At 44.5% G+C, this 22,839-nt stretch overlaps 2 protein-coding genes across 2 annotated transcripts; one reads left to right on the top strand and one right to left on the bottom strand.

The window, feature by feature from the left end:
• Positions 1–10,819: 10,819 nt before the first annotated feature.
• Positions 10,820–13,292, bottom strand: LOC134531269 (uncharacterized). The gene is made up of 3 exons (XM_063366961.1): positions 13,270–13,292; positions 11,578–11,712; positions 10,820–11,036 (listed from the first exon to the last, which is right to left on the bottom strand). Exons 1-3 carry the CDS (start codon positions 13,290–13,292, stop codon positions 10,820–10,822), a joined length of 375 nt encoding a protein of 124 aa, XP_063223031.1.
• A 1,100-nt stretch (positions 13,293–14,392) lies between these two features.
• Positions 14,393–22,106, top strand: LOC134530529 (endo-polygalacturonase-like). The gene is made up of 2 exons (XM_063365425.1): positions 14,393–14,430; positions 20,734–22,106. Coding segments are annotated over exons 1-2 (1,251 nt in total). The 5' UTR covers positions 14,393–14,429; the 3' UTR covers positions 21,984–22,106.
• Positions 22,107–22,839: the final 733 nt, after the last annotated feature.

Below are 22,839 nucleotides of genomic sequence, written 5' to 3'. Positions count from 1 at the left end.
TGGGTTTCAGCAGAACTGGCCTATTCCTGGAAACAATAAGCTTTAGCTTGAAGAGTTACCCAGTCACCACCTGCTTATAATTACCGTGCTGGTTAAATACAATAGGTGTATGATATTTGAAAACTTGGGACCCGCCACGGCATCACAACCTTATAGCTTCTGCTCGCGAAATGGGTAGGGGAAGGGAAGGAGAATCGGTATGGCTCGCTTACCCTTCCCCTCCAGTTCAGTGGCCGGTGATAGCAGTAAGACACCCAGGCTTTTAGCTAACCTGCTTTCAGATAAGAAAAAAATGGTGGATAAGGGGGGTTAGAACCCCTACCCCCCTTCCCCGGCTAAGCCCCTGAGTTTTACTAAGGAGTGTAAGTGATGTTTTTATTTTCCTTCTATGCTCCGCATTCAAGCGGGGGAGTATGTGCCGGAAATTAGGTATTTCGGCACGGTTTTTTGTTATCTTTTATTAAAGTTTTTAAAATATTTTTGGAAATTTTATTATTCAAATTGATTGGTTACAAAAGGGTTAGTTACACTTTGTTAGGCTGGTGAACTCTACTGAGTTAAACTTTGCGGCGGTGGTTCGAAGCACCTTTTGTCTCAGGGGCCAATCTTATCTTTTGCAAGACGTTAGCAGCCTGGATGATATTTCTCCTGCTTACAGTCACACCTGGAGTCCGTTATTTTATTTCGCTACATGACTAAATCTGCAGAGAGCAGCTTCTGGCCAGCAAGCCGTAGTTCGTAGAGGGCCGCTTAGATCGGCGGGTCTCAGGCACAACTGAGTATCCAGTGAACGCTCGTTCCCAGTCATCTCTGCACTTTTATGTCCACCCTACCCTCTCTATCCACCCCCCCCCCCCCCCTGGTTCGCAGAATTTACCCAGGATCATTGCCCTGACATGAACTTGCCAAGGCAGTGGCCTACTCCAAGGACATTCGCCCTTGCCCTACAGAGACCTCCACGACACCTAGTGACAGAAAAAGTAACTTCAGCCCGGGTCGCCAGCGAGCAGAGCCCACGCCCGTGACACCTGGTGGCGATTCAGCTCACCTCCCCCGTTAGTTCCCCTATACGCCGCTAGAGAGCAGCTCCACGGCGCCATAAGCCCCCATGTTTTCAAGTCGCGTCCTATTAAAGTCGATTCTTTGTAGCTTCCTGTTACGGCCGGTAGAGAGTGCGCATGTTGTGTTGTTGTCATGCCCGCCTCGGACTCCTTCGGATATTTTCGGCCTAGAACCGAGCATTCCACCTCCTTTTCCCTAGGGCCTTAGCACCCGTTTTAATTAGGAGCGTGTTCCGCCGTCAAGGGACATTGGCTACTAACCGTGCTGCAGGTCGGGCAGACCTTCTCTCCGTCTCGGTTACGACGGAATCGTAGTCAATTAATGATGTAGTCAGCTCTTTTAGGGTATGTGATCCCATTTGAACTATAGCCAGTCCGTCTTAGTCATTAGGCAGCAAGTTAGATATTAGTTAAACTATAACTTCTTCGAATTTTCCTAATTTTTGTTTTCTTCCGCGGCCTCCACATGGTTTTCGGTCCGCGTCTCCTGGTCTTCTGCGCGAGGATCTCGTGAGTCCTGGAGCCACACCCTGTTTGGTGAGTACTCCAGTCCCCTTCACCTCCCCAAATTCCCGTTGGTTGGTCTCTTGCGCCAGCTATGTTTGACTGTCTGGAAGCAGGTCTAATTCGTCTGAATTGACTTGTGTTTCAGACAGGGTCCAAGTGTTAGGGGACGAATTAGCTCCCAGCATGTTATTCGGGACCTCGAGCTCCGAGTCCACTTAAGAAGAGAATTTTTCTCGGCCCAACGTCATACTTTGAAGACCCGGGTGATATTAGATATATATCTCTCCCTTACAATGAACTAAATTTATTAAATGCAAACCAGCGAACAGTGACTTAATAACGAGAATCCACGAGAATATGTAAAATAATTAGAAACGATAATCAATGTAATCAGTGAAAGAATCTAATATGCTGGAATATTTCCATTTTTTGTTCTGTGATGATGTGTATTTAATTTGATATAAATTGTTTTAATAATATCGGGCCGGCCCACCGTTAAGCAAGCTTCAAATCTTGCCTATATCTTTCTTTGTGAAACTTAATCTAAAACTATTGACCAACACGTTGAACTTAATTAGGCTGAATAAACCGGGAAACCTATAGACCAACCTACCTATGTGGTGATTTATTTGTTTCATATTCACCTATTTCCTTTTAAAAGATCCACTAGCTCCCAAGTTGCCTGTGTACAGGAAGTTACAAATTGTCTTGTTCACCACCTCGTGCCACCTCTGGTAAATAACTTTATTTTTCTTATTATTTTTCCCCAGCAGTTTCCAGTTTTTTTTAAATTAATTTAAAATAATTTAATGTTGAGGCACGAGGGGCGTATCAACATGACATTCATCCACTGGTACCAGTATCTGGAAGAATAAGGTTTAGGAAGAGGGCAATGGACGAGATTGGAGTTGACGAGCCCATAATAGACTTAAATCGTAGACTTAAAATTGAAATGTATTTTAAACTTATAGATTCTCTGCATCGTCAGCTCGAGGATAGATTTTCCGATCATTCCTTAAAATTGGTTATGCAAATGAGCCACTTTTCTCACACAGGAGTTCTTAATGCAGAGAAAGATAATGTTAAATCTGAAGACATCAAAGAGTTGTGTGATTTCTACAAGTGGGATTGTGACTCGATGGCTGAAGAACTGAACAGCTTTAGTGATCTATACCTTCCCACTATCCGATGTGGTAAAAGAAAGACCAAGAATATCAAGAAAGGAAGATGAAGAGACTGAAGTGGCTAATTAAAACCTGGTAGATACAGAAGAAATCGATGGTGATGAAGAGGAAAAGGGAGATGAGGGAGATGAAAAGAAAAATGTTTTGTGGGTAACCTAAGGGTTTCAGAAACCTTATCGATGCCTCAATAACTTTTCAGGGTTTAAAGCTATTAACATTGTTTATGCAACTTTACTCTCATTGGCAGTAACAAGTTTTTCCACAGAAAGAGCAATGAGTAAGTTACATATAGTGAAAAACAGGCTGAGATCGTGCATGGGTGACAGATGGCTGTCAAATCTAATGGTTCTGTGTTCGGAAAAAGATGTGCTTGCATCCATTTCAAATGATGAAATCGTGGAGAACTTCTCTCGATCTACATTTTCAAGGAAGAAGCTTTTGTCAAGGATATAGATCAGTGTTCATTTTTAATCATGCAATTTGTTTTGCTAGTGAAAGTTATTGCAAGGAGACACAAATTCAATTTGAGCAAGATTTTCAAACAGGCAGTTATCTGTATTACTTTTGTTTGTTATGCTAATATGTATATATTATATATAAATCAATGTTAACTGTTTTTAATATATGTCTAATTCTGAATTTTTAAAATTTTTCATTGTACTACTGAATTATTGTCAGTGATGCTGCGATACTATTTCATCTCATTTTTAAGCTATTAAGGTAACAAGCAAGGAATGAAAAGAACATTGTCATGTGTCATAGTATGCTTAGATTATAATATTAAATATTACCTGATATGACCTTAGAAAATCAGTTTTAATTAATGCAAAATTTGACAAAATATAATACTAAAAAAAGTATAATATTATAAAATCATTGTGTAAATTATTGAGAAAATGGCACAACAAAATTCGCAAATGGGGGGGGGGGGGGGGGGGCGCATCATTAGGTTAGGGGTGTGACGTGTGAGTCATAGTGTTTGGGGGGGGGGGGGGGGGTTCCTCTGCATAAAATCATGTTGGCCTACCCTATGCACTTTCAACTGTTGAATTAAATTAAATTTTAAGAATATTAAAACAGCATGTTTTTTATTCAAAATGCACGAATCTTGAGAAGTATCTACATGTAAACAGCAACACACACTGTAACTTAATCTACACTTTCGCAACCGTTGTACAATTTTCTGATTAACTGTTTTAAAAAAGTGTTTTATTCGACTACAGTTTGTAGCCTAGCATTTCGTGGAATCCAAAAACTCGTTTATTATTAGTGAAGAAAATAATTGACATGTTGGAGTTTCTAAATAAGTTATTTCAAAGTCGGCAGCAAACTGTATCAGGATTGATCATGGCTGTTGAAATTGTTTCAGAAAGTATTCAAAACCTTCGCAACGAAGCAAGTTTTCAGGAAATAATGCAAGGAACGAATGAAAAAATAGAACAATGTAATTTGAATCCCATTTCATTGCCAAGAATGAAGAGAATACCAAGAAAGTACATAGGTTCGGGAGAAGATTGGGTTCCTGAAGATATCAATGTTTATTACAGGAAAGAATATTTTGCCATAGTTGATGCAGCTCTGAAAGGTCTAGAATCGAAATTTGCTCAGGTCGATCTCTTGCGCCTTCGGAAATTAGAAGATACATTTTATCAAGTATGGACGAACAAAACCTTACCAGTCTACTTCGAAATTATTCAGAAATAGATGTCGCGTCGTTTTCAGTTGAGGTGAAAATGTTTCTACATAAGTATGGTGTTTCGTGTGTCAGTGATGTTCGTAATATATTACGAAAAATGTCGCCAGAAGTTAGGGCTATGTTTAAGAATGTTGAAAACTTAGTGCGCCTCTTGATTGTGGTACCTACTTCTTCATGCTAAGCTGAACGGAGTTTTAGCTCCCTACGATCACTAAAAACATATTTAAGAAACAGCATGACTCAAAAATGTTTAAATAATGTTATCATCTGCCACACACACCAAGATTTGCTAGACCTTCTCAACCTGGAAGAGTTAGCAGCAAGATTTATTGCAGCCAGTGACTGTCGCAGGACAATTTTTGGTCCAATCAGCATTTCAAAATAGGTAAGTGAAGTGATATAGGTATATGAACACAATTCAGTAGTGCCTGTCAGTACATGTGATACGTTTTTGAGTTGATTATTCCTTTAAGTTTGTTATGTAAGTACAGAATTCAATTTATAAACAGCTACGACATGACTTTACCACAGATTGTCGCATGAACAAAAAAATATGGTTCAAATTGAAACTTGACAGAGGTAGCATTAAAAATTTTTTTTGATGTCCACACCAAAATTTATTTGCCAGAGACGCCCATGGGCTTGCATACGAATCTCCTGTTGCCAGGAAGCGCAGGGTTATAGCTAACCTACTGACACCGGTCCGGCTGCCCCCCCCCCTCCACCCCCCCGTTAAAACTATCAAGTTTTTGCGGAATGGGTCTCCGGGTTTGGGTTCGGCCAAGTGGCGGGAGGCAGGGACGTGTCCATAGAGGTGATCCTTGGGCTGTTTAGGCCACCCAAGATGCCTTACACTACAAATGATACACTCTGCTACGTGAAGTGTGGTTTTTATTACACATCAACTTTTACACGGTGCTATCCATCCCCTGGCCGCGACTGTTCGGGGTTAGAGAGCTTTGCGCGTGTACAGCTGTTCGGTGATGACCCCGCTTATAATGGAGAGAGGGGGAGTTTGATAACAGTACATGGCGGACGTTGCTGCTGTGATGGCGCTAGGCTCGCGACGGCTGCTAAGACCTGCGCGGGGATGCACAGCCAGTGGTGTTGTAACTCACGCCCTAGATGAGGCTGAGGAATTGGCGCGAAGGTGGCCTCTCAACGTTGCGCGAAGGCGACGAGCCTCTCCTAGCTCCCGGTGGATACTGCCTCGCTCGTGTAGCACGGCGCTACGGCAGGCCTGCCAATTGCGCGCCAGAAGCGCAGCGTGCGGGAAAGAGATGCGGCCAAGCTTAGGACATATTCGCAAGTTGAACAATTCTATTAATAAATAAAAACATTTGATGAAATATACATTACATAGTTTATGTTTGTGAGGGAAAACATGTGCTCTTGAATGCTATAGTCCGGCGGAAGCACATTGCCACACCCGGCGGAGTGCTTCCGCTGAGGTGGCCGGTAGTGGTGCTAGCTGCGGGTCGTTCAGTGCACTCACACTCGTTGCACCATGTTGCCCGCGTGGGCGTGTTCGTGGCACACGGCTTTGAGAGGCATCGTAGAGGCATCGCGGCCTGTGCGACTAAGAGGCGCACTATCGGCTGTCGTCAAATGCCCCCCTCTATCTGAGGCCACTATGTGCACCGACGCCTCACAATGATCGCACGGGAGTGATGCACTCGAAGCACTGCACTGGGGTGGTGTACGATGCCTGGGGTGAGATTCTAGGCCCTGACTGCCGCGAGCATCCCTCTTCAAACAAGAAAATGTATGTGTGCCTCCCTCACTATGCTCGTTCCGCCTCAGTAGGGGCAGTGATGTTTTGATGTGGATTAGCTCCATTGAGTTGCACTGTGGTGGCACTGTAGGGTCCATGGCTTGGCCCTGATGATTGGTCCAATCGTACTCAGCCAGGTGAACCGGAGCCCTGCGGGTCCTCTGTGGCTGCAGTGGAGGGGAGGGGGCTGCCGCTTCCTTGGGTGTGATGTCCGGCGGGAGGCACCCCTCCAGGGGCAAGAAGTCCGAAGTATTGTCCTCAGTCTCGTCCAGGGGAGTGATATCCTCAATAATGTATCTCCCGGGCTCGGCCAGGGTGTAGGCCTGGCTAACCTGGTCTCTCTCAGGCTCGTCCGGGGGGGGGGGGGGTTGATATCCTCAATTATGTATTTCCCAGGTTCGGCCAGGGTGTAGGCATGGCTAACTTGGTCTCTCTCAGGCTCGTCCAGGGGGGTGACATCCTCAATTATGTATTTCCCAGGTTCGGCCAGGGTGTAGGCATGGCTAACTTGGTCTCTCTCAGGCTCGTCCAGGGACGGGGGGGGGGGGGTGACATTCTCAATTATGTATTTCCCGGGCTCGTCCAGGGGCGTGATATCCATGGACTCATGTTCGTCTAGACAGCAAGTCTGGACCGGAGCCCGCCACGTGCATGATGGGTACCTTCCCCCAATGTCAGTTTCTTCCTCCCCCCTTCTGACTCATCACCTGACTCGTCTCCAGACATCTGGGGGTTGGCATCTGCCAAGCTCATGTTCAGCATCCATGATAGCTCATCCCATTCCTCTATTTCCTCCTCGTCGTTCTGTTGCCATATCGGGGAGTCCTGATCGGCGCCGCTTACGGTGTCGATCGGAGGGCTCAGTGTACCGGCAGTTGGGATTTCCAGTTCGGGTGGGGCAATATGTATGGGCTCAAGTCCCGTGTTAACATCAGATGGTGGGGCGTTGCCTTTGGGCAGAACCTGCTGGTTCGTTACCTGCTGGCCCTCTGATTGAGGCACCCTCGAGTTGGGCCCTGGTGACACGCCTTCCATTACCCCGGGTGCTACCAACTACAGGTCATCCCTATGGAACTTGGCAGGCCGTCCCCGGGGGGTACGGACCGCGTATGACGTGGGTCCGGATTTACAGAGCACTTCCCTTGGCTCCGACCACTTGGGGGCCAGCCCCGCACAGAAATTGCGAGCTACCGATGACAGATGGTGCTGCCTCACTTACACCCACTGTCCAGGTTGTAGGGGCGTTAGGGGGTGACTGGTCTGTGGTGTGTTCTCCGATAGGAATTGGTTTTGCTGTTGCCTGGCTTGTTCCCTCCCTTCCTCGATCTCCGGATGGATTAGAGTGTCCGTGATGGCCGCTGCCACCCGACACTCCCCTGGTAGGGCGAGATTCTGTCCATACAGCAGCTTGGCCGGGCTGTGGCCTGTGACGGCATTCGTACAGCGCCTAAGACAATACAGTAACTTGGGTATATGTACATCCCACTTAGAATGGTCGTCCCCCAGGCGCAATCTTAACTGTGCTTTTACTTCTTGGTTCCAACGCTCGGTCGGATTGGCCTGGGGGTGATAGACGGGAGTGGTGTGGTGGTCTAGGCCCCACCGATGACAGTCAGCTCGCCAGCGCTACCCACTGAATTGGCACCCATTGTCTGTCAGTAGTACCCTCGCGAAGCCATAGCATGGGAAAATTACCTGGTCCAGTAGAGCTGCTATGGTCCCAGCTCGCACATTGGACACTGGGAAGGCCTCAACCCACCTTGTGAAGATGTCCGTAATGAACACTAAAAATATTTTGCCCCGAGTGGTCCGGGGATATGGCCTCATGATGTCAAGTGCCAGCGTGTGGAACGGGTCACACGGTCGACGGAGGCGCTGTTGCTCCACTCCGTCCATCCGCCGTGCCTTCCGCTGTTGGCAGCGCTGACACTGTCGCACATAACCCCTAACGTTGCGGGTGATGCCTGGCCAATGAAATGTTTTGCGGATGTCCGTCTGCGTCTGGTCTGCCCCCGGGTGGCCAGCCAAGTCATGGTCATGGTGAAAATGTAGCACGCCAGCTCGTGCACCCCCGGGTACATAGATACGCCATGCGATGCCTCCATGTCGCCCGGCACCCGTGTCTGTAGCACTCCATTTACTACCCGGTGGTAGGGGTGGACTGTTCCCTCACCCGCCTGCACTTCGGTCTGAGTGGCCTCGTCCGCCTGCTGGGCGTGCTGCACGGCCGCCATTAGGGCAGTGAGGGTCTCGAACACCTGGATTGGGGCAATGTCCTGGGGCGTGGTCACGGCGCACAACACTGCTGGTGCCTCCTCCCTGGCGGCGACAGGTAGGGTACCTGGTGGGGGTAGCAGCCCCTCCCAGCTGTGGTCGTCCTGGAAAGTGGACCTAGGGTCGGGGTGACATGACAGCTCGTCAGCGAGCTGGTTGTCCTGCCCCTTCACATGCTCGACCGCGAAGTCGAAGCTCTGGAGCATGAGTGCTCACCGCGTGAACTTTGACTTGCGGCCTTGGGCGGAATCCAGCCAGCTTAGACACTGACTGTCTGTCCTCAACGTGAAACGCCGACCCTTCAGGTGATGTCGGTACTGCCGCATCGCCCAAACGACAGCCATGCACTCCTGTTCGTTTACATGGTACCCCCGCTCGGGCTGGCCGAACTTGGCGCTCGCGTACTCCACTACCCGGCGTTCCTCGTTTTCCCCTACCTGGTATAGGATGGCCCCCATCCCCTCTTGGCTTGCATCTGTCTGCAAGTATAGCGGGAAGTCGGGCCGCAAGCGGGCGAGTCGGTGGCACTCCCGGAACTCGTGCTTGACGGTGGCCAGTGCATGATCTGCCTCCTCTGTCCACCGAAACCGGGTCTTCGGTGACAAAAGGTCGGTCATAGGGGCTACTATGCTGGCAAAGTGGGGTACAAAGGATCTTAGCCAGTTCAAGAGACCTAGGAGTTTTTGTAGCTGCTTACGGGTGCTGGGTGCAGGTTTGGATTCAATGAGGTTCAGGTGTTTGGGCAGCGGTCGACAGCCTTCGGCATCCACGAGGTGCCCCAGGTACTCAATCTCTCGCGCACCCACGTGGCATTTGTGGGGGGCGCACGTGAGTCCATGTCTGGCCAGCCGCTCAAGGACCAGACCTAGGTGGTGTGCATGGTCCTCCCACGACAAAGACCAGATGATCACCTCATCTAGGTACGCTGCAGCAAACTCGCCGGCGTAGCCATCCAAGACGCGGACCATCATGGCCTGGAAGTTCGCAGGGGCGTCCATCAGCCCAAACGGCATGGCGCAGAACTGGAAACGCCTCCCATCAGGCGTGGTGAAAGCTGTTTTGTGCCGGTCCTTCGGGCGTACCGGCACCTGCCAATATCCTGACTTTAGGTCGAGCGAGGTAAAGATGCATGCATCGCCCAGCCCCGCCAAGGCGTCCGTGATGTTGATGAGGGGAGGGGGGCAGGTATGGTGACTGCGTTAATTGGCTTGAAGTTAACGCAAAAGCGCATTGAGCCGTCCTTCTTACTGGCCATCACAATCAAACAATTGTAACGGGACTCACTTGGTTCAATGACGCCATCGCGTAACATCTCAGTGATCTGCGTCTGGATGACCTCGTTCTCCTTGGGCCCGAACCCGAACAGTTTGACGAACCGGGTTTCATGGGGCCTGGTCGGAATGGCATGCTCAGCGACCGTGGTGCGTCGTAACCTATCAGTAGCGGCAAACACTTGTGGTTGTTGGGCCAATACCTGTTTAATTAGGGCTAACTGCTCGGGTGGGATGCCATTTTGCAATTCATCTAGGGTGATGGGGTTCTCTCGCCGAGGTGGTAGCCGCCGACCCAGGCCATACATGGTACGCCTCTCCTGCTTGCCGACGTGCACCCTCCCCGCCCGCACTTCTACTGTAGCATCCTCCTGGACTAACCATGGCAAACCTAAAACCAACTGGTCCCTGAGCCCATCCATCACGAGGGCGGTTGTTTGACTGGTGCGGCCGACTGTAAGCGCCTTCGCCCCCTCGGTGGCTAGTTGTACGTTCGCACGCTCTGGGATCAGGTCCCCCTCGGGTATGAGTTGAGCTGACACGTAGGAATGACTGGCAGCCGTTTCCACTAATGCATACACAGGTTGCCCATTCATGGGTACCGGTGTCCTTAGTAGGTACCCAGCCTTAGGTCCCAACTTTCCCAGGTGTGACGACTCACCCAACTGCTCCAGGGGTGCTTCCGACATCGTCAGGGGCACCCGGTGGCTGCTGTAGCTCGCCGGCGACCTGGTGCGGGCCGCTGACGGGTGGCACTGGTCATCCCTGTCCGTCCTGACGGGGTACGCCGGTGCATCAGGAGGCACCGCCGGTGTTGTTGGGCTCGCCAGGGGCACTTGGTGGCTGGTGTAGCTCGCTGGCGACCTGGTGCGGGCCGCTGATGGGTGGCTATGGTCACCCCCCTCTGTCCTGATGGCGTACGCAGGTGCATAAGGAGGCACCGCAGGTGCTGCCGTGGTCGCTGGTGGCACCTGGTGGCTGGTGTATCTCGCCGGCGACCTGGTGCGGGCCGCTGATGGGTGGTGCTGGTCATCCCCGTCCATCCTGATGGGTTACGCAGGTTCATCCCGAGGCAACGCAGGTGTTGTCGGGGGCGCCGGGGACACCCGGTGTCTGGTGTAGCTCGCAGGCGACCAGGTGCGGGCCGCTGACAGGTGGCACTGGTCACCGTCCTCTGTCCTGACGGCGTACGCAGGTGCATCAGGAGGCACTGCAGGTGCTGCCGTGGTAGCCGGTGGCACCCGGTGGCAGGTGTAGCTCGCCGGCGACCTGGTGCGGGCCGCTGACGGGTGGCGCTGGTCACCCCCGTCTGTCCTGATGGGGTACGCAGGTCCATCAGGAGGCACCACAGGTGCTGTCGGGGTCGCTGGGTACACCCGGTGGCTGGTGTAGCTCGCCGACGACCTGGTGCGGGCCGCTGACTGGTGGCGCTGGTCCCCCCGTCCGTTCTGACGGGGTACGCCGGTGCATCAGGAGGCACCGCAGGTGCTGTCGGGGTCGCTGGGGGCACGCGGTGGTTGGTGTAGCTCGCCGGCGACCTGGTGCGGGCCGCTGACGGGTGGCGCTGGTCACCCCTGTCCGTCCTGATGGGGGAACGCCGGTGCATCAGGAGGCACCGCATGTGCTGTCGGGGTCGCCAGGGGCAACCCGGTGACTGGTTTAGCTCGTCGGTGACCTGGTGCAGGCCGCTGACGGGTGGCGCTGGTCGCCCCCATCCGTCCTGACGGGGTACGCCGGTGTATCAGGAGGCACCGCAGGTGCTGCCGTGGTCGCCGGGGGTATCCGGTGGCTGATGTAGCTCGCCGGTGACCTGGTGCAGGCCGCTGACGGGTGGCACGGGTCACCCTTGTCCGTCCTGATGGGGTATGCCGGTGCATCAGGAGGCACCGCAGGTGCTGCTGTGGTCGGCGGGGGCATCCGGTGGCTGATGTAGCTCGCCGGCGACCTGGAACGGGCAGGGCCAAAACTAGAGTCTCTGGCACCCAGGGCATGAATGGATAAATGTGCCCCCCCCCTCTTTTTTCGCACATACCACACCAATAAAGCGGGGGGTCTGTGGGTCCTCCCACGGAAAAATGGTGCTATTTAAGCATTTTCCATACCTACATGTAACAGTTTCTGTGCTACTGTAACTTCCATGCATGAACCCACTATGTCCATAAAGTAGTCCGTATAATAACTAGACTTGTTCATTAAATATGTTGAGGCGTTATATTGTAAATCAGATTAGACATTCCCACCGCCGTTAAACCTATCAAGTTTTTTCGGAATGGGTCTCGGGGTTTGGGTTCGGCCAAGTGGCGGGAGGCAGGGATGTGTCCGTAGAGGTGATCCTTGGGCTGTTTAGGCCACCCAAGATGCCTTACACTACAAATGATACACTCTGCTACGTGAAGTGTGGTTTTTATTACACATCAACTTTTACACGGTGCTATCCATCCCCTGGCCGCGACTGTTCGGGGTTAGAGAGCTTTGCGCGTGTACGGCTGTTCGGTGATGACCACGCTTATAATGGAGAGAGGGGGAGTTTGATAACAGTACGTGTCGGACGTTGCTGCTGTGATGGTGCTAGGCTCGCGACGGCTGCTAAGACCTGCGCGAGGATGCACAGTCAGTGGTGTTGAACTCACGCCCTAGATGAGGCTGAGGAATTGGCGCGAAGGTGGCCTCTCAACGTTGCGCGAAGACGACGAGCCTCTCCTAGCTCCCGGTGGATACTGCCTCGCTCGTGTAGCACGGCGCTACGGCAGGCCTGCCAATTGCGCGCCAGAAGCGCTGCGCATGGGAAAGAGATGCGGCCAAGCTTAGGACATATTCGCAAGTTGAACAATTCTATTAATAAATAAAAACATTTGATGAAATATACATTACATAGTTTATGTTTGTGAGGGAAAACATGTGCCCTTGAATGCTTTAGTCCGGCGGAAGCACATTGCCACACCCGGCGGAGTGCTTCCGCTGAGGTGGCCGGTTTTGGTGCTAGCTGCGGGTCGTTCGGTGCACTCACACTCGTTGCACCATGTTGCACGTGCGGGCGTGTTCGTGGCACACGGCTTTGAGAGGCATCGTAGAGGCATCGTGGCCTGTGCGACTAAGAGGCGCACTATCGGCTGGCGTCACTACCTTGCGCTGGGATCGCTTTTCGGAATGCTGTGTTTCGTAATCCGCTCTCCAATTTTGGTTAACAGGTATTCAAACTCTGTAGGCGACATGCGGGTGAAGTTTTTATACTGCCCACTTACCGACTAAAAATTCAAGTCGCGTAATCAACTTGAACCACCATGATTTTCTCTGTTGACAAACACATGTTTCATCCACCACCTTCGTGAACATTTCGACTTATTTTTTAATAAGTAATGTATTAAAATATAGCTGGCAGCAGCCAACTGCAGCTGGTGCGGCATTGTCACTACACTGGCTTACAGATGATACAAGGTTAATAGGTTGAAAACTGAATAGATACGCGTCCAAGATACAGATACGTGATACAGAGTGGACTGACTTGTCTTCAGACGGCCGTATCATGATGGCGTATCATTTCGTGATACAGATACGGTGATCTGATACAAGTGTGGACGCGACTTAATATGTACGTTTTGTTTGTTTCTAAATGGTGGAATAAATCAACAAAACTTTATATTTAAATTATTTTTATTTATTTTCACAATAAACTCTTCAAAATTCTCTAGCAGATTATCGAACACAATAATTTAGAAATAGAAAAAAATTGTCTGTGCTGAAAAATTGCTTCTTCAGTGTTTACTGGTTGTTTGAACATAACAAAAACAAATTGCTGTCTTAGCAAAACACTGTCTGGACTGTTACAGTGCCAAGTTGGAGACCTCTTAAAATAAAAATAGGTATAGTTTGACATGACACTGATGTGCGGTGTACTATACAATGATGTTTAGTTCAAACTGAACTATGCTTGTGTTGGATATTACTAGAATGGCTGCCTTTATTAGCATTCAGAGCTGGCACTCTCAGTGTTTTATTGTATTTCGCACTAAGCATAGGCATATTCTTTGTGCTGTTGTATGGTGCGATACTATAATTAACATTAGATTTATTTGCTAAAAAAACATTTCATTTAAAAGCTTGTTTGGCAACATTAGATGAAAATGTTGATGAAAGTGTAGAGTAAAGCACACACTGAATAGGTACTAGTATAAATGTAAAGGTTTAAGTGATTCTACAATTCTTAATTATTTCATTGCTTTCCAACACAGTCTCCCTTTAAATCATCTAGTCTCTCAACTAAGCAATTAGGGAACTTACTGGCAATATTTTAACTGTGGAATGTAAATTTTTTAACAGCTGGGTTTATCATTGTTGCAATGTATTTTTAATGAAAACTCAGATAAAATGTTTTGTTCTAGTGGTTTTTATATTATGTCAAATAGAATGTCCCGAAGGCTGTCAATCAAGTAAAACCATTCAGTAACTTATCAGATTCAATTTTATAAACAGGCCTCATATTTTTTTAAGTTAGTATTGTTTCTGGTTTGTTTGAATAGCGTTTGTGTTACGTCAAACAGAAGATATCAGAAGTCTGTAGGTCAAGTGAAACCACTCAGCAACACATCTGTGTTATCTATATAAACAGGTCTCTTATCCTCTGACATTACTATTATATTTGTCTTATTCGAGTCCTGCTAGCAGAGTAAGTATTTAGTTCAAACTGACAAGTTATAGTGTTTTACATGTAGTATTAACAGATTATTGAAAATCTTAAGTATTTCATTTTTATTTGACATTTTTTATATTAAGATAAATAAGAATTGCTTACTTTTTTGTACCGATATCCTTTACAAGGATTGTTACAAAACATTTAACATACTGACATTTGGTTCAGCTTTATAAAAAACACATATTTTAATAACACAAAAGAATAACTTGTAGCTACGCGTGGACTCCATGTGTTAAATTTACAACCATTTGTAAGTTGAGCGATAGTGTGGGCGGAATGGAGAATCGAAGAGTTGCGAGACGTTAAAATAAAAGACGAACGAATTGATGAGAAGATTTTAAAACATTGTGACTCTCGATTCGCTTAAGGCGCGGTAGCATTAAGTCGAGGTATTACTGTATTGATCTTTTTAATGAAAATTGGTCTAATTCATTTTCGACTTTTCAAAACAATAATTATATATAATATTTTATATATGATTGTACACCTTTGTATTTAACCAACAATGGCATGTGTGAAATATTTTTTAACATTTTAAAGATGTCTCAAGTGCTGATACACATTTAAGAAGTGCTATGCAATCTAGAAAACCAACTATAATTGTACTGTTTACTTTTAAAGCTAAGATAGAATTCGGAAGCAACACAGAGTGCGGGTTTTTATCGATAGTTGGTTATCACCTTGCAGTGAATTTCCAAAAATTAGAGTAAAACATAAACCGCAAAGAAAACCCAGTGAAGTGTGGATAAAAAATCAACCTATTTGGGAAGGTTTTGTTTTCAATGTCCAGGACATCAGACCTATATAAGAGAGATGACAGCACATAATTTTCCAAGAACTGTAGCAAAACAGTATGAATTATGGTGAGTTAACATGCATGTCGCTTGACTATGGAAACTTCATTGTTTTCTGCAGTATCCATAAAATTGCATGCATACATACATAGTTACAGTACTTACATGACAATTTTGACAAGATGAAGTAACGATATTGAGTCTTACTTGAATTGCGATGCTACCACATGATTTGTGATGTTACAAGTGGCATTGTAGTGGTCGATTAGAGAAGACATTGTTGCAGTTTAATAACAAAACTGGTATCTCCAGAGCATTGTGGGTGGCAGCTGCATCAAGACATGACGAGTCTCAGTCCTCGTAAATTTGAGCAAGTTCTGAAGGTGTTGACAGACTTTTGAAATGTTGACGAGACAATAAAATGAGCAATTGTAGAAAATCAGACTGCAATGGTAACTAAATATTGTTTGTCAATGTAGATAACAATTTAAACGGTTGCTCCAACTGAACTGTGTATGCTCATAATTTCAACTCATGTAACATACTGTGTACAGCAACACTTAAACCTGCCAGTTCTCACGGAGTTCTACACGTGGATTAAATATCTTATATTTTTTTCGATACATTCTGTTCTTACACAAGGTTAGCCACTTATTTTACCAAGCAATCATGAACACTACAATTTTCAGGAGAAACCGCCAGGGCCGCCAAGAGGGGGGGGGGGGGGCAAAAGGGGCAAATGCCCAGGGGCCCGGTAGCCTTAGGGGCCCGGGCGCCAGCTGGAAAGTGGAAAATAAATGGCTGGAAAAACAGTTTTCCCGGCTATTAAAACATATTGTACTATATATATATATATATATATATATATATATATATATATATATATATGTGTGTGTGTGTGTGTGTGTGTTTTTTGTGTGTTCCTAAAACTACAGTCGATAACCAATAACCTAACCGAGCAGTACTTGTAACATTCTGTTCACAACAAAATACTTGCGTAGTAGCAGAAATGGGAACTCCAGGTACGAGCACAATAGGTTTGCTTGGTCCCGTACACCCCTCCACTTGGGGTCAATGCCATTTAGACTCCCCCTTCTGAAGTAAAGAATGCGGTGATCGGCCCTGGCTGGAGGGAGTGTCATGGAGATATCTGATGAAATGATACATCTAAAATCAATTCATGTTTCAAATATTGGTCCAAACCAGTTGAAACCAATCCAGCTTTTAAACACACTACGGAGATTAAAATTGGATAGTTTATTTCCAAACGTGTGTATCGCTGTTCGAGTGTTCTGCACAATTCCCGTGACAGTTGCCGAAGCCGAAAGGTCCTTCAGCAAAATGAAGGGAAAAAAAATGTACATCGCTGAACCATGTCTCAGGAAAGGATTAGTGGGCTCACCTTGCTTGCCTTAGAGCCTGATCTCGCTCGGTCATTGAAATACGACGATGCATTTAACGATTTTGCTTTGAAAAAGGCACAGAAAACAGAATGTTGTGATTACTTATGAACTATTTAATTGTTTGTAAATCAATATTATTGAGTAGCTTAATCCTTTTAAATGCATTATATGTTTAAAATTTTAATTAATATACTACAGAGTATCACGGCCGTAGCAATAGCTTTCACATGGGGGGTGTCCGCGGGTAAAAGCTAAAAATTTAAACGCTCAAATCATAGTCATTTAACAGTTACTTAAACATGAAATGGGTACACACTAGTTCAGCTACATACAACTAAGCTACATACAAACAATAGTTACTTTAAGTACATTAAAATAAAATTTGTAAGTAATGTCCGTAAATAATTTATTTTACTATAATAAAAGTAAGAAAGTAGAAGATAGATAACATAAGCATAATATTGTATATCAATAGTTTTTTTTTTAAAAAACTACATAGGTATTTTTTTGTGATGCTTCTGCTTTTATTTATTTTCGTATTACACAATCAACATAAAACATTTTGACATAAAAAATACTAAAATCAATCAAAACATTTGGCATAAAAAAGCCTTCAAAATAAAATAATAAATTAGAGGTAAAAAGTTAAAAAATTGAAAACTTCAAAGTATTAAATTTAGCATTTTACGTCTTGTGGCCAACATATTTATGATTTCATCTGAATCCAGTTCAGAAACTATGTCACGATGAACGCTCATCAACGCAAGCCCAGTTAGTCGTTCATCTCCCATGCTGTTTCTCAAGTAGTTTTTTAACCTCTTTAGGGTTGAAAAACATATTTCTGGGGTTGCTGTGGACACTGGGAGTGTGGCCAAAATAGTGAGCAGCTTTTTTATAGTAGGAAAAAATTGATTCTCGCACTGATCTAGACTTTCCAGTGTGGTGGATGGTTTTTTCGCCATATGTTCCCAATGATTCTGCTATATTTCATACTCACTTGAAAAATTATTTGCCTCAGTTTCTCCCAAAAATAATAGTGGTATTTTTTTAAGCCTTCCGCTTATCCTGGATCCTTATTGATCTTCTCAGGCAGAAGCATTTGAATCCCTTCTATTGTTTTTTCATGTGGTTTAATGCGTGCATCAAGTTTTGTAATCACATGGTCAATGAAAGGTTAAATACATTTCGACAATAATATATTTCAGCAGTTTCTCCTGGAACATTACTGCGCTGAGTTTGCCTTCCAGTCGTTCTTGGAACATTTATGTCATTTAAACTGATATTCTTTGCTTGCTCGAAAAGGATTGCGAACTCGTTTTCATTCCGAATATTTTGTAAAGTATTTTTTATTGTTTTTACATAACTGCAAATATTGGTCAAATCGGCATTGATCTTTTGCATTGCCTTATTTAGATTTACTGTATATGAAAATACTTTTCTCAGTACAACTAATGACACGATGAATTGGTTGTTTTCCATAGCTGTTTGCAGTTGGTATGCTTCAGTGCTGACATTTCTATTAGAAGAATCCTGAAGTGTTTTAAGTGCTGTGCGTACTACTGGAAACATTTCTGCGAATCTCTCAACAGCCACATGTTTTTCTGTCCATCGCGTCTCACAAAGAGAGATAAGCATTGAATGAGATGAGTTATTTTGATCCGCAATTTTCTTCATAAGACTGTCTCTAAGTGGAAATTGACGAAAAAAAGTTTACTATACTTTTTATGGTTCCGAAACAGTTTCTTATCATAGGTACCTCACTTGAATGCGCTAGAACAAAATTCAGAACGTGAGCCACACAGAGTACGATTTGCGCTTTTGGGTATTGTTCTGCGATAATTGTTCTCACGTCTCGTAAGCGACCACTCATCACTGCAGCACCATCAAACCCTTGCCCAGTAAATTTATCCATGTCCAAATTATAGCTTAACAGATGCGTTATATTAGTCTTCGCTAACACTTGAGCTGAAACATCTTCTACGTTGATAAAGTATAGAAAATCTTCTCGGATGACAGATTTTCCAGTCGAGCAGTCAGTCTACTTCTTCAAGGTGGGATTTCACTCTCTCCTTTTTTTTTTTTTTCAAAAAAATCCGAAAGTGATACTTGGTTTGATGACCGTTTCATAATAAATTTTTATTCAAGAATAGATATTTAAAAAACCACAAAAGATGGCTTGAAAAAACATGTTGGCTGGCGAAGGCGCGTGGTTCTATCAAGGTCGCGAGACTCGACTGTTGTGCGCATGCACAGTAAGCGCGTCGCGCGGGAGACGGGTGCGGCGCATGCGCAGTATGAATGGTGCGCAGAAGTCGGGAGGGGGGTTGTGCAAGGCGCAGTGTCCACCTAGCATATATAGGTAGTTCATTGTTTTGACGCGTGCTCATATTTTGTGGCACAGATTATATTATCCGTCATCAATATTCTGCTAATTTTAATTATGTCGTATGCTAAGGGGGGGGGGGGGTGGTCTGGACCCCCTGAACCCCCCCTTATATACGCCCATGCAGAGTATGATTATTTTGAATGTAGTGTTATTTTGAAGTGTTATTAAATTTAGACATTTTTATATAGTATATGACATTTGAATTGTTGTGTTTTAGTAGGATTTAAAATATTTATCATTGATATTTAAACTGCATGTCATTTATGATTTTGCATCGAACTAAAGGTATTAAATTACCTTGCATAAATTATTAATATTTATTACAAATTTTTCAATGTAATGAACGTGGTTCAATGTGTTTGATGTTTTCGAAGTAATAAAATTTATTACTACTTTTAATTATTTTAATAATATTTGTATTCAGAATAAATTATTATACTTATGTATTTTAAACACTCATATAATAATGCAATTTCTGATTACCATTTAAGATTTTTTTAGCAATATATTCATCAAAATTAATTATTATTTGTATTTTGATGGGATTAACAATGTAAAAGTTCACTGAGATAATACATGCAAATGATCTTTTATTTTTTTTGCGTAACTAGGAAATCGTTATGTATGTTCAAATGAAGGATGCAATTTTACGATACCATATATATTTATGGTATACGTAGTACGTAGTAGTGGTATGCAAAATAAAAGGAAGGGGGCCTACTACCCCAGCTGCCCAGGGGCCCACAAATTCTCTCAGCGGCCCTGGAAACCGCTGCCTCGTAACAGTGACTCTATTTAGTCTAGATGTTTAATTTTGTCTCATCAAGCCATACTACACCCACGCATCATCCTGCACATTTACTATTTCACAAGTTACTGTCTGAGAAAAATAGAATTGGCCACTTGCCATCTGTTTGTGGTTAAAAAAACTTTTATTTTTATTTTACTAAAGCTGAAAACTGCTTGTAGCTATCTCAATTTGCTTTCTTGCTGCACTTTTCCACAGCCTTTAACTAACTTAGTGTGCATTTTGTTTATATACACTGGAATAAATTTTAACCCAATATTAATATATGTATATATACTATAAGCGATGACCATTCATAAGAAACATATTCTGCATGTACAGAATAAATAATTGTGTTGAGTGGGTTAAGTTTATTATATCACACTCACTCACAAAACCTGTTTTAGCTTCTCAGTTCTGAAAAAAAAAAAATTTTTTTAGGTATTTCATTTAAGAGGCATTTTAAGTATTACAGAACCACTTTCTGCAGTATGTATTTTTCACTGAGGAATAAATTTTACCATCTGGACACTTGTTACCTTTGCTCGTATTTTATAGAGCAGTAATCAGTCTAAATGTGCCTAAACTGTACTGTCTAATTTTTTCATATTTGCACTATCAAAGATAATTATTCCTAGTTTAATTTCACAAAAATATTTTGACTCAAACTTAAGGGACCTTTTAATTCAAGAGATTATTAATTACAACTTTCCTTTTTACATTGCCAAAAATATTCTTTTGAGATGTACGTTATATTTTTAAGATTATTAGAATTAGCTTATAACTCTGTTTAATAAGTGTAATGGCTCTAACAATAGATGCAAAGAGAAAAATTTATATTTTTTAATTTTTTAAATGAAGACTAACTGTAAAGTTATTAAATAAACTGTTTCTTATTAATTTCAGTGGTCAACAACATGCAGAATCCACATTTGTTGCACTACTTCACAGCTATCGTGATATTCACTTTGGTTGAAATTGGTCTCACAAGGGATTTACGAAATGTAACAGAACCCAAGATCCCACCAATCTGCACCTCACTGAGAGCAACGGGTGGAGATGAAACAAAGGTAATCCAAAATGCACTAGACTCTTGCACCAAAGGGAAAGCTGTTGCATTATCGACAGGCACATTTTATTCTGGACGTCTGGAAATACCCTCTGGTGTCGGTCTTGTGGTAGAGAGTGGGGTCGCCTTGAAGGCCATCCCGAACCCTAAATTGTACGACAAGGGCAAACACATCTGCGGCACCTTAAGCAATAACGGAGGTAACTGCTACCCTTTCATCTCGATCGCTGGTGCTAGTGACAGCGGCATCTACGGTAAAGGAGTTATCGATGGTCAAGGAGGCGAGAAACTTATAGGCACCAACACGAGCTGGTGGGATCTGATTCTTGCATCAGGCGGGGGCAAACACCACAATAATCCTCGACTAATACAAATCAACCACTCTGAAAACATAACTGTGTACCAAATCACCCTGAGGAATTCCCCGACGAATCACTTGACCTCCAGCAATACGAACGGCTTCACGGTGTGGGGCGTCATGGTGGAGGCACCTGAAAGCGTGGGCAACACAGACGGGATCGACCCGACTGGATCACAGAACGTAACGATCACGCGTTGCCACGTAAGCGTCGGAGACGACAACGTGGCCATCTCGGCTCTGCGGAACCCGTCGCAGCACATCTCGGTTCTCGACAGCCACTTCCACCTCGGCAACGGCATGGCCATCGGCAGCGGCACACGCCATGGAGTCAGTGACGTGCTGGTCTCCGGGCTCACTCTCAACCACACCAGGAACGGAGTGACCATCAAGAGCAACTCGGTTAATGGTGGTAATGTGTCCCGCATCACCTACGATGACGTGTGTGTGTATCGTGCTACCAAGCCCATCAACTTGGACATGCATTACATGAACCGCACTGGTAACAATGTGATTGAGTTTCGTGACATCTCTTTCAATCACTTCAGGGTGGTCACCAAAGGACGATTGAAACTGAATGGTATTAGCACATCAAACCAGATTTCGGTAAAGATGAATGACGTACACATTACTAAAGGTTCTAAGTGGATTACTAGTTATGTCAACATTAGTGGTTCTTGGTCAGATGATGCAAAAGGTCTTGTTTGTGGATATGCTGGAAATAAATAGATATATTCAGTTGATTTATTCATTAAAGCATTCCAGTTAATAGCATTATGTGAACAAATAATGTATGAATTGTGTTATGTTGTAAATATATATTGAATACAGATGTTTTTACTTTTAAAAATGCTTAAGCTGTATATGTTTTAAATTTATGGCACCTTTTTCATAATATTAATTCATAATAATGTCAAGGTGAAATAACTTTGGGGAAGGGCGTTGCAGAAGTCAAAGGAAGTGGTAGGGTTCAGGTTAAAATCACAGATAAATGTGGTGATTGCCGAATCAGATGTATTGTTTGTGTCTGGCTTTAATTTTAATTTGTTGTCTGTTAACAAAATGGCAACAAAAGGTTTTCGCACAGAAATTAATGTGAATGAAGCTTTAGGCTATGATAGGCATGATATATATTTTTAAAGCTCCTCTTTTGAACAGTTTCTATGTTCGCCATGCGGGGCAAGGTACAAAAAGTATGTTAGTGTTGTGAATACTTCAAATAATTGCATTTAGTTTAAAGATGGCACTCCTTTGAGGAGTGTAACACTTTGGTATCAAAGGCTGGCTCATTAAAATTATTTATATATTAAAAATATACCAGACTTGAAGATCTAAGGCAAAATACATTAAGCGTGTATTGTTTGCATGAAAGGGATAATGTCCAGGGTGGGTTTTCCTAAGACAAGCAAAAGAAAATAAAGAAAACCATTGGAATTGATTCACTCAGATATAATGTGAAATTTGCCAGTCAATGGGGAGAGCTCAATATGTAATGATGCTGAGAGAAGATTATTCCAGACATCTAACAATAGGATTCCTAGTGAAAAAGTGGGATGCATTTGCATATTTAAGTTTATCAAAAGAA

This window comes from Bacillus rossius, chromosome 3, assembly GCF_032445375.1.
Source record: "Bacillus rossius redtenbacheri isolate Brsri chromosome 3, Brsri_v3, whole genome shotgun sequence".
NCBI lineage: Eukaryota > Metazoa > Arthropoda > Insecta > Phasmatodea > Bacillidae > Bacillus > Bacillus rossius.
This window is presented reverse-complemented; position numbering and strand designations above follow the sequence as displayed.

Bases quoted from the DNA above. Each gene is read 5' to 3' on its own strand.
- LOC134531269 (XM_063366961.1), bottom strand. From the start codon at position 13,292: ATGATACGGCCGTCTGAAGACAA. The intron at 11,713-13,269 runs GTCAGTCCACTC...TGCCCGTTCCAG, and splicing joins ATACGGCCGTCTGAAGACAA to GTCGCCGGCGAGCTACATCA. The intron at 11,037-11,577 runs GTCACCGGCGAG...GGCCCGCACCAG, and splicing joins CCGTCAGCGGCCTGCACCAG to GTCGCCGGCGAGCTACACCT.